This window comes from Leptodactylus fuscus, chromosome 1 (genome assembly GCF_031893055.1).
Source record: "Leptodactylus fuscus isolate aLepFus1 chromosome 1, aLepFus1.hap2, whole genome shotgun sequence".
Taxonomy (NCBI): domain Eukaryota; kingdom Metazoa; phylum Chordata; class Amphibia; order Anura; family Leptodactylidae; genus Leptodactylus; species Leptodactylus fuscus.
Genome location: NC_134265.1, coordinates 91,215,665 through 91,227,573, shown reverse-complemented (window position 1 = coordinate 91,227,573; position 11,909 = coordinate 91,215,665). Strand labels below are relative to the sequence as shown.

General features: G+C 40.2%; 1 protein-coding gene across 1 annotated transcript; it reads left to right on the top strand.

Moving 5' to 3' along the window:
• The first annotated feature begins 2,744 nt into the window (after positions 1-2,744).
• On the top strand, positions 2,745-10,495 carry MYL2 (myosin light chain 2). The gene is made up of 7 exons (XM_075273953.1): positions 2,745-2,876; positions 4,877-4,966; positions 6,892-6,967; positions 7,479-7,583; positions 9,428-9,506; positions 9,592-9,640; positions 10,380-10,495. The coding sequence occupies exons 1-7, from the start codon at positions 2,874-2,876 to the stop codon at positions 10,479-10,481; spliced, it is 504 nt and encodes a 167-aa protein (XP_075130054.1). The 5' UTR covers positions 2,745-2,873; the 3' UTR covers positions 10,482-10,495.
• Positions 10,496-11,909: the final 1,414 nt, after the last annotated feature.

Below are 11,909 nucleotides of genomic sequence, written 5' to 3'. Positions count from 1 at the left end.
ATTCGATGTGCAGCCATCTCCTATACTCACCATTATAAAGCCATTCGGCTTATGACTTGATCATGGGGAGCGCATTAATCTGAATTTTGTTTTTTTCTGCTAAATACAAAATAAAATAAAGTGTAAAGCATGACACTTTTTGGCACAAGCTGAACCAGAATTCTGTCACGTAGTAAATCTTCCCTATTGCATCAATTAAATCACATGGACACTGCGCAGTGGCTGGAGCATCTACTTCCTTCTTAGTCCACTGTTTAGTTCCAACACTGGTGGCTCCCGTGAATTGGTGGGGGCGCTGGGTGTTGAACCCCTACTAATCTAATATTTATGTGTCCTACCCTTAAAGGGGCTGTTGGGGGGATTTAATTTAGCCTACTTCCTTTATAACTTATTCAACCTGGACCTGGGGGTTCCTGTTTTCATAGGTTTTTATCTGTGATACGGAGGCTGGCTTTAGTATAGTCTGCCAGCCTCAGGGTATAGGTAACATGATGCAGAATTGGAACCAGCCTGGAACCCCCAGGTCCAGGTTAAAAAAATCCCCAAAGGAATTAAGTTAAACTCCCTGGACTACCATTTTATTTTTGAGTCATCTACAGTCTTGGGAAAATCTAGACATAAACATAATATCAATGACAGTCAGGGAAACAGCTAAGCGGATTGGTATTTCTGAAGGCTTAAAAGACTTAAAGGAGTTTTCGGCCTCCAACTCAGTGGCGTAACTACCGTCATAGCAGCAGAGGCAGCTGCCACAGGGCCCAGGACATTAGGGACCCGGTGACAGCCGCTACCGCTGCTATCATTATACTCGGGGGTCTTTTCGGAGGTAAGAAACATAAAAAACACTGTTACTTACCTCTCCACAATCCTACCAGGCCTCCTTACTGACGTCCTTTCTGACGTCTCTGACGTCACATGAACCCTGCCTGCGTCCTGGGTCATGTGACGTCCGACGTCATTGAAGAAAGATGGCAGCGGAGAAGACAAACTAGGAGCTGGGGGACAGGTAAGAAACAGTAGTTTTTTATGTTTTTATTCCCCCAGGTTTCCGATTATTATACTCTGGGGTCTGAAAAGACCCCAGAGTATAATAATTGTTTATGGGTGTCCACTATGGGGGATAATACTGTGTGCAAGGACCACTATGGGGGATAATACTGTGTGCAGGGGCCACTATGGGGGAATAATACTGTGTGCAGGGGCCACTAAGGGACATAATACTGTGTGCAGGGGCCACTATGGGGGATAATACTGTGTGCAGGGGCCATTATGGGGGATAATACTGTGTGCAGGGGCTACTAAGGGACATAATACTGTGTGCAGGGGCCACTATGGGGTATAATACTGTGTGAAGGGGCCACTATGGGGCATAATAGAACACGCAGGAATACGTAAGAGGGGGTCGGAGTCGGGGGGGGGGGGGCATGTCAAAAGTTTGCCTCGGGGCCCCGCCATTCCTAGTTACGCCACTGCTCCAACTGCATATTTTTATACTGATAACCTGATTCACAAGATCTGACAACCAGTGTCTGATCAGTCAGGCCCAGCACCGATCAATGGATTAGGCTGTCTCTGAGCATTGGATGATTTTACTGTGAACAGGGTCACAAGCAGCTCTGCGCCCATTCAATTAATAGGCTAAGAACTACAGACTGTACAGACTGCTCCTATTCAAGTAATAGGTACAAAGCTGCAGAGCTGCTTTCAACCCTATCCACAGCAGACGTTTACAGTGGCCTATCTTGTGGATGGGTCAGCAGTATGAAAAACATGGTTGAGGATCTTTTAGGTGATTATTAGGATAGGTCATCAATTGAAGATCCATTTAAATAAATTGGCTGAGCTGTGACACTAAATACAGTACAAATGTACAGTTCTATGCTTGATAAGTACTGAAGAGGCTGCAGCACTCACTCACCTGGGGGCCTGGGTGTTGGGCCCCTGACAATCTTTAGTTGATGATATACCTTAAGGATTGGTCAATAGTTGCAGCCTGGAAAGAAACTTTAGGCTGGGGCCACATGTCGCATAAATGTCACAGTTTGCCTTGCAGTTTAGATATAATTGAAGCAGAAAGTCCATAGCGGAAACCTCTGTGAACTTTCTGTGGAAATCACTAAAAGAAAAACCGCAATGCTTTGCCGCTGTGGTTTTTCCCGCAGAACTTTTTTGATGCAATACGCTATGTGGGACTTTTTCTGTTGCAGATTTTGCTGCGTGTTTTTCAGCCAACGTTAAGAGTGGCCTGAGATGGAATAGGAAGTATGTAAGAACCATTTATACTTTTCCCTTCTGTTAAATCCACTGTTGGCTTTGCCTCAAAAAAAAAATGCAGCAAAATCTGCAACAAAGGAAGCTGTGTTTCCGCAACGGAGGGGCCTCAGCCTTAAAACTAAACCAAGGATTATTCTTTTTTTCGGTTCTGACGTCTAAAGACAATACTTATGTAGGATTTTATTCCACGCTGTACGACTAAAAACACTAATAAAACCAGACAATAGGTAACATAAAACGTAAAGATTTGGCGTTCTGCCAAGAGTGTAACATTAGCAGCAATTGTCATGAGCTGTTCTCAGCCATCTGCTATGGCATTGTTGCTTTAAATAAGACTGCATATGGGATGGAGCTGCATAAGCATTGGGTTTCTGTAACCTTCAGATCTTCTTTGTCTCACATATCATCAGAGTGCACAACAATGTGTCAAGATTGGAGACAAGGGAAAGGCTTGAGGATGGGGCTACCCACACTGCCAAAAGTGGTCATGAGTTTATTTATAACTGGTATGGGGGCATATTTATTGCCTGACTGGACAAAGCTCACAGATCTGGTCTAAGAACTTCACTGACAGTAACACCCCAGGTGCCAGCTAAACAATGGTAAGTAAATTTTGTTAGATCAGTCAGTATACATCATCATTCCGAAGTACTATGGGAGATATATATTACTATAATGGGATGCGAATTCAGGCAGTACAACAGAAATGGATTAAAGTATTTTTTTGTGTTTTTATACCATAGTATTTTACATATATCATCATCTGTGTATGGCAAAACTAGTTCATGTGATTGGTTGCTGGCTTTACTGACGTCACAGTATGGTACTATACTTGAAAATTTTTGTTTTAACATTTTCATCCCTTGCAATGTTCATAATTGTATTATGTAACGGTTACCTTATAATCATATACATTGCAGTATATAGTGGATATAAAATAAGTTAATTTGTTATAATTTTTGACGATACATCAATGTTACATCTATGTCATCAAAGTGACAAAATATGAGCATAACAATACATTCATACTTTACTGAACATACGTTATATTATACGATAACATCTTCTTCAATATCATGTGATAGTTTTATAGAATTGAGAGTCCTTATAGGAGTTGTCTATTTTAGGATACCCATTTTAAGTATACTCTTTAAGAACCTCAATTATCTAACCAGAGCAGAGAGTAGCTACAAAAAACATGTCTCACTCCATAGAAGTTTGCACATCTATGCATTATACAGTCAGCACCTTGATATAAAGAGAAAAAATGAACATGTGTTACAGGTTCTCCCAATGGGTTAACTGATTGCCGGGGTTCCCAGTGGTGGGACATATTGTGATCATCTTAACACGAGAGGACTCATCTAACAAAAAGTGATTGTCCAAAGCAGACAACCCCTTAAAATTTGCCATCATGCACATTATGTCCATTATGTCCTTTATGTCATGAATGTATTGCCTTGTCCAATGATGCTAACATGCTTTATAATAGTCATAGGCGAGTCCCAGATACTAATGATTAAGATTCAGGTTTTCATCTTGTGTTTCCACTACATAAGTATTTTCAGTTATTTTACTTGTTGTATATTTATATGGTTTATGTAACTGCTAATACATATTCTGGTTTCTCATAGAAAATGTGTAGGTTTCCATTTTCTCAGCCGAGACAATGATTTTATTGTTAGGCTTTGACAGTAGTCTCCTGTTTTTGATATTTTTGTTTTAATTCGGGTATTATTTGGTTAAAACTGTTGTCCCAACCTAACAACTAAAATATCACAAGAATGGGGGCCCTCTGTTCCCCATCTGAATTGAGCATCAGTCAGATATACTCACTGCAGCTCCATTTAAAGTCTGTGGGACAGAGAGATATAGAGCACCTGGCCATCTTTGTGAGTACCAATGACTTTGGATAAAGTGGTAGAACACAAATGGGATGACGTCAGTGAGAACTGCCCAGTGGACACTTCTTCTCAAGACTGATCCTTATTAAAATTACTGGGGGAATTCATCAAGTTTGTACAATAGAAAAAAAATTAAATAGTCAAAAAGGCTTGCACAAAAATTCTGGACTTTTTACACTTTCATGTGGCCCTTTCAGAAGAAGGTATGGCCACATCCGCATGATAAATTCACTATAATCTATATCACAAACTAGCAAAAAATATAGTTTGGATCCATGCCACCTCCCAGGTGGTGAAAAGTTGGATTTTCGGCCCATGTTGGGTCCGTGATATCTGCACAATATATCTAGACTTGAGAAATACCCCTTATGTCTTCTCTGAAACCCTGAAGTGCTGTACAGTAAGACATAATTCAGTGTAGTCAAGGCACAAGGTAACATTACATTCTTCCCATTGTTATGGCAGAATTTACCTGCTGAAAGATTCCCTTTAAATAAAAATAAAATATGTTACTAGCTTTTATAACAAGAAGTAAATAGTAATCTGGAAGATGTTTCAATGTCAGTTATATAGTTGCATAAAATATCATCTTTATACTTTTATGTGTATATGTCCTATTGATTAAAACAAGACATTCTGCCAAAACATGCTACTGTTAAATGTTATTTATAATTAATATGTATCTTAACTTTCTCAAGTCTCCCAAGAAAGCAAAGAAGAGGGCGGAAGGAGCCAACTCCAACGTATTCTCCATGTTTGAGCAAACCCAGATTCAGGAATTTAAGGAGGTAAATTGTGTGTGTGGACAAGTGAAGCAATAGAAAAGAATGGTCTGACACCTTGTGTACCGTAGCAGATAATGGGACAGATTTAATAATCTAAATGTCCCAGAATGTTGGCTTAATTTGCACCAAAATACTGGCCTATATTATATGCACCACATTTATTATGCCTTGCTTTTTTTACCTTGCTAGACAAGGGACATAATGCGACAATATGACAATATGGTAAAATTCTGGCACAAAGAACTTAGACAAGACAATCTAAAGATGCACCAGATTTATGATTCAACATCAGCCACTTTAATAAATCGTATTAGACTGCCTAGTCTTACTTTACACTGTCTAAAACATCTGACAAAATTAGTTAATGTGCCTGACTATATAGAATTTCAATTTACAAGTTAAAAATCACTGTTATTATTATTGTTATTATTATTATTATTATTATTAATAATAATAATAATAATAACAACATTTGTATTATTCATCTTGTAACAAATTAGCATCATTTTAGTGAAAGCTCAATAACATAATAAAAGACAAAAGGCTAGATATTGGTGTAAACGTGGCATAAATATGATACATCTTTGGTACAGTATGGTATATCTTTGGTGTAATATGCTGCATCTAGTTTGGACTCAAATTTTTTGACTACATTTTTTCAACACCTCCTACAAGTCCAGCACTTTACATGAAATGATAGGGGCTGCTACACTGATTTTTGGCAGAGTTGGAGTTTTTTTCTCTAGCTCTCACTGTTCCTGATCAATCTGATCTGTGAGGTTTGGGACCTAATATGTTACTTAGGCTGGGTTCAGATGGGGTATTTTGGACTGGAATTGGATGCAGAGGCCGTCTCAGGTTCCAGTCCAAAATATGGGTAGCTGCGGCACTCCGATCTGGATTAGGCCCAAATGAATGGGCATAGTCGGGAGTGAAGAGGAGGGAGTAAGAATGAGCATGTTGCTTCTTTTTTTCCGTCTCCTGGAAAAAAGAAATTTCAATGGGAGCTGTTTTTTTGGTTAGGCCTCAAAATCCTGGCCAAAATACCCCATGTGAACTCAGCCTTAGGCTCTTTACTGTCAGGATGGCGGTGTCAGACAGCCTCTGCTTGGAGCTCTGAATATCGCCCCTGCCTGACACCTACCTTTTGACAAGGCAGAGCTTAGAGGGATCCTATCATTTAAACACTTTTTTTTTTCTAGCTAACACGTCGGAATAGCCTTAAGAAAGCCTATTCGTCTCCTACCTTTATCAGTCGCCTCCAGCCCACCGTTCGGTAGAAATACCGTTTTTTACCGGTATGCAAATGAGTTCTTTTGCAGCACTGGGGGCGGGCACCAGCGCTCAAACAGCACTGGGGGGCGTCCACAATGCTGCCAGAGAACTCTCTCCAGCAACGCCTCCATCTTCAACAGCAACCGCATCTTGTATCGGCTGGGGTCACACTCCGCTCTTGCGCGCACGCGCAGCACGCTCCTGTAGTTCTCCGTAGAACTACAGGCGCATACTGCGCATGCGCCCAAGAGCGGAGTGTGACCCCAGCCGGAAGGAAACGCGGTTGCTGTTGAAAATGGAGGCGTCGCTGGAGAGAGTTCTCTGGCAGCATTGGGGACGCCCCCAGTGCTGCGAAAGAACTCATTTGCATACCGGTAAAAAACTGTATTTCTACCGAATGGCGGACCGGAGGCGACTGATAAAGGTAGGAGACGAATAGGCTTTCTTAAGGCTATTCCGACATGTCAGCTAGTTGCTTGAATACGGTAGCTGTCTAAAAATATCTTGATTTAACATCCAGCATTACCCATTGTGATAAATCTGGTATAGTTTCAGATTACATGAATACATTTAACTGTCTAACTATTAGTAAACCTGGGCCAAAATCCTAACAATAAAAATGACACATTTTTCTTGTATTCTTTTACACTAAGGCATTTACCATCATGGACCAGAATCGAGATGGGTTCATTGATAAAGAAGATCTCAGAGATACCTTTGCAGCTTTAGGTAATAGTTCTGACTGTATGTTTTGTTTGTATTGCATTCTGCCAAAATAAAAAAGGGGCTTCTTAAATACTTTCAAAGCTGAACAGACACAGACTGCTAATACAGTATGGAAGAGTACTTCGTAGAATCGATACTACACGTTAATCTTTCATATCACATCCTAGATCTTCGGTACATAGATTACTTAAACATCACACATACCACTCTGCCATGCCCACACATGAATGTGTAACACTATCCTCATAAATGTGTAGGGTCCACAAGTCTTGATTGTTATGGAATCGTATCCAGCTGTCACAAGAGTTAACAGTAGACAAAAATAGACAGTTTTTTTCTCTAAAGGCAAACCCTTAAGTATTTGTCATATGGGGAATAACATTCATTTACAGATATTTATCGGGAATTTACCGACTGTACCGACAAGGAATCATTAGTTATTAGGGTCACAGACCTTCTACTCATTCAAGTAATGTATTATATATAATTGTTGTGTTCTGCTATGTCTTCTAAGGTCGTCTGAATGTAAAAAATGAAGAACTGGAAGAAATGTTAAAAGAAGCCCCAGGACCAATAAATTTTACTGTGTTCTTAACAATGTTTGGAGAGAAGCTGAAAGGTTTGTACTTTATCATTTCTGCCAAGTTTCTTTAGGAATCCTAGATGTGTGCGCAGATATTCTACAGTACTATCAAATTGGGCAGGGATGTAAGGCTGGGTTCATATGGGGTTTTTTGGACTGGATTTTGATGCGGGATTCCGCTTAAGAATCCAGTCCAAAAAACGCTCACGCGACTAGCTGCGACTGACACAGTTAGCCCTGACAGTCGCTGTATTACAAATGAATGGGCCTAGTCGAGAGGGAGTGTCGTGCTGCGGACGCCGTGGCTGATTCAGCCGCGGAATCCACGGCAAGAAAGGGCAGCTTATTTCTTTTTTCCGCAACTGGGAAGAAACCGCTCGTGGAAAAAAGAAGTGAACGGCTCTCATTAAAGTCAATGGGAGGCATTTTTTTGAGCCAGATTCTGAAGCGGATTCCGCCTCAAAATCTGGTCAAAAACCCCCTGTGTGAGCCCAGCCTAACTAGGAAAAACTCTTGATTCCCTCATACACACACACACACACACACACACACACACACACACATAGTGTAATGCTCCCTCCCTCCATTTACTGGCCCTCACACAGTATAATGCCCCTTTACTGGCCATCACGCAGTATATTGCCTATTTTTATGCCCCCATCCTTGGTAAGTGAATATCAGCCAGTATCTGCTGAAGTAAAAAAAAAATATAAACACCAGGCCCTAATGTTGCAGGCACCATAGCCGCCACTACATCTGGTATGGTGTTAGTTCCACCACTGAAATAGGGTCATTGATAGACTACTAAGAACCTTTAGAAGTTTAGCTATATCTTCATATACTTTGACCAAAATTCTAAACAGTACCTCCTTCCTGCACCTGGGAAATTGGAATGCACCTAGAACATGGTATACATTAGCAATAAAAAGACAGTAAAAACATTATACAATAATGTATTCAGCAGGAGTCACATTATAGCTCAGGAAGAGCTGAGCTGATATATTCTTAATTGGGGAAAGATCCAGTATAACCTGTCACTGATTCAATTAAGTCTCTGATCTATTTTGCTATGAAGTCAATGAGGAGGACCCATCAGTGACTTGCAAACTCCTCGTCTGTGACTGTATGACATATATAGCTGTCGATAACTGATAGCACTGCCTTCTTGTCTCTATAATATGGACAGGGCAAATATTACTGTGAATAAAATATAGATTATACTGAATCTTTCCTCCTACAAACCTATATATCAATCTGCTCAGTTTCTCCTACTCTATAACATGCTGCCCATGCATTGCACTGCAATTTCATGGTGACAAGTTCCCTTTAAAAGTGGTCTGACTGTTGGGACCCTCACTGATCTCATGAACAGTGGTTCCCAATGTTGTGACCACTAGTAGCTAGAGCTCTGTCAATCAGTAAGCAATGGTATATTCTCACAATATGTCATGACTTATATGTGTCACTATCACCATGTAGGGTATACTCTGGCTTCTCTTCAGAACGAACAAATCTTTCGCCTTTTACTAAACAACTATCACCATGTAGACCATACAATGGAATACAGGATAAATCAGGAAGAGTGTAGAGTGAATAACTAATGGCTAATGTTCTTCTTTGATCATAGTTTTCTTTGTAAACCACTATGTGACCAAGATCATTATGTTGGCCTTCTAGCAGTGATTTACCTTCTTGCGTTTTGACTCTTACCGCATTACAGAACATCTTCGCCTCTATTTGCATACAGCTACTTTTATGGTAGAAGAATGGTGCAACTGATAGAATTGTGGCAGCTTTGCATGTATTCTGCTTCAATAACATGCAGCTATTACTAAAAATAGCCATTTAAATTGTGATTTAATATGTGATGAAACTTGCAGGAGCTGATCCAGAGGAAACGATTCTAAGTGCTTTCAAAGTGTTTGACCCTGAAGGCAGTGGGCTTCTCAAGTCAGATTAGTAAGTACAGGTGTCTGAGGAGATGCTGCGCTGGGATCCTATTCTGAGCTGTCTTTTAACTTATCTTTTTATGTTTTATTTTTAGCATAAGAGAAATGCTTATGACTCAGGCTGAGAGGTTCTCAAGTGAAGAGGTACAATTTTCAGCTCATCTACAGTACTTATGTATGACAGAATAAAAACAATCTAGAATATTCATCCTATTTGAGAGTTATGTGAATGAGTATAATTTGGTGAGCTTAGTAATGTCAGAAATTCGTGATTGCCTTAAAGGGGTTTTCCAGGAAAAAATGTTTTTTTGTTTTTTTTTTTTAAATAAAAAAAGGTCTGTTAGGCCTATTAATTAATGGGTTAATAAATGCACCCATATCCCTTCAGAAGTGTTTTGCACATTTCCATAGATATAATTGACATGCTGCGATTTTCAAAACCGTGACGTTTTTGGAAATTGTAGCGTGTCCGCTCCAATTTTTTTCGCAAACTGGGCATGAGATTTGCATGAATGCCATCCACTTTGCAAGTACTGTAAAACGCAGTGATTTTTACTGTGATGTTTCCGCCGTGGCCAAATCGCGGCGTTTGTGGCCCGAGGTGCCATGGCCTTAGGGTGCTGTGAAAATAGAGAATGAAGTCCCCAGTTGAGAACCCCCTTCTCTCAGCCAGATCAAAGTGTCAGAAAAAAAAGCTGTCGGAAAGAAAGTTCCATTGAACGTATTACATAGTCAGCCTCTTCATTGCAATGGTTACCATGTAATTTCCCCTGGGTGTCATAATAGTCAGGAGATGCTTTTAGCAAAACAAAACAGTTGCAATTTTCCAGAAACACCGGCAGAAATGTAATTTTCTTGACTTTCTCTTCTTTTCTTGCTATAGGTTGACCAGATGTTCACAGCTTTCCCACCTGATGTGACTGGAAACTTAAACTATAAAAATCTTGTGCATATCATCACCCATGGTGAAGAAAAAGAGGAATAAACTATAGTCTTGACTTTTACTTAGCATCTGACTGATATTTTTGTCTTTTTTCATTACTTTGACAAACTCTTATGACACAGAAAATCACAAAAACTCCATAGCACTTTTAGCATTGTAAGCCTATGCTATTATCTAAGGAATCCTACCTTAGATTACATGCCTGAAGAAAACTATGTAATGTGTGACATAGGATAATAAATTGCATTTCCATATATAATTATATCCATATTTGCCAACTTTTGATATTGATATGGCATACATAGTGCACAAAATATTTTTCAGCCTGTCACGCTAGTTTGTTCAGTAAAATGCCAGGTTCTCTATGTTGCATTCCTCCATATTTTATACAAGACTATTGCACAAACCATCCTTACATTATTCACTTGGCAAATTTATTCATGGGTCCTTAACACTGCACATGTCTCCTATGGCACCACCGAGTGCTTTTGTGGCCCCACACAATAATAGTGTCTGTGTTACGTAGTTTCCTGCGTAACAAATTGTATAAGCAACCCTAAGTGCCCTCCATACTACATAATGCCTCCTTAGTGACTCCCACAGGCTAATTCCCCATTAGTGTACCTTACCCAATATAATGTCCCCTTAGTGGTCCCCATGCAGTATGACCACATAGATGTCCCCTCACAGTGTAATGTGCCTTTACTCTCATCCATACACTATAATGCTACGTTAGTGATTCCCACACTGTATAATGCCCTTAGAATCCCCCACACAGTACAATGCCCCCTTAGTGTCTCCCACACAGTATACTGTTCCATTACTGTCCCAGCACAGGATAATGTCCCATTAGAATCCTCCACATGGTACATGCCCCATTAGTGATCCACACACACTGTAATTCCCTCTGAGTGGCCCAGACACAGTACAATACCCCCTTACTGTCCCTTACAGTACACTGCCCCCTCACAGTATGATGAGTGCTCTCACACTGTGTATAGCCCACTTAGTGGTCCACACACAGTGTAATGAACTCTTAGTGCCCCTATACAGATTAATACCACCTTAGTAGTTCCCACACAGTATAATGACCCTCAGTATGCCCCAAACAGTATAATGCCATCTTGATTTTCCCATAAAATATAATGCCCCCTTTTTTGCCCCTCCAAACTGTCATAATGCTGCTTAGTTATCAAACACAGTATAATTATCTTTTAGTGGCTCCACACAGTATAATACCCCCACAGGCTTGAATACAGTATAACACTTTGACAATTCACACAGTATAATGTCTCCTTAGTGGTCTCACACAGTATAATACATCTTGACACATAGTATAATCCTCCCTTAGTGACCACACAGTAAAATGTTGCCAAACAATATAGTGACTTAATTTCCCTCTAACACAGTATAGAGACTTCTTGTGAGATCCCCCCCCCCCCCACACACAAAGCTTAATGCCTCCTTGTG

Excerpts from the sequence above, each read along its gene's own strand:
- MYL2 (XM_075273953.1), top strand. Across the intron at positions 6,968-7,478 it reads AGATACCTTTGCAGCTTTAG|GTCGTCTGAATGTAAAAAAT; the intron begins GTAATAGTTCTG and ends ATGTCTTCTAAG. Across the intron at positions 9,507-9,591 it reads GGGCTTCTCAAGTCAGATTA|CATAAGAGAAATGCTTATGA; the intron begins GTAAGTACAGGT and ends TTTTATTTTTAG.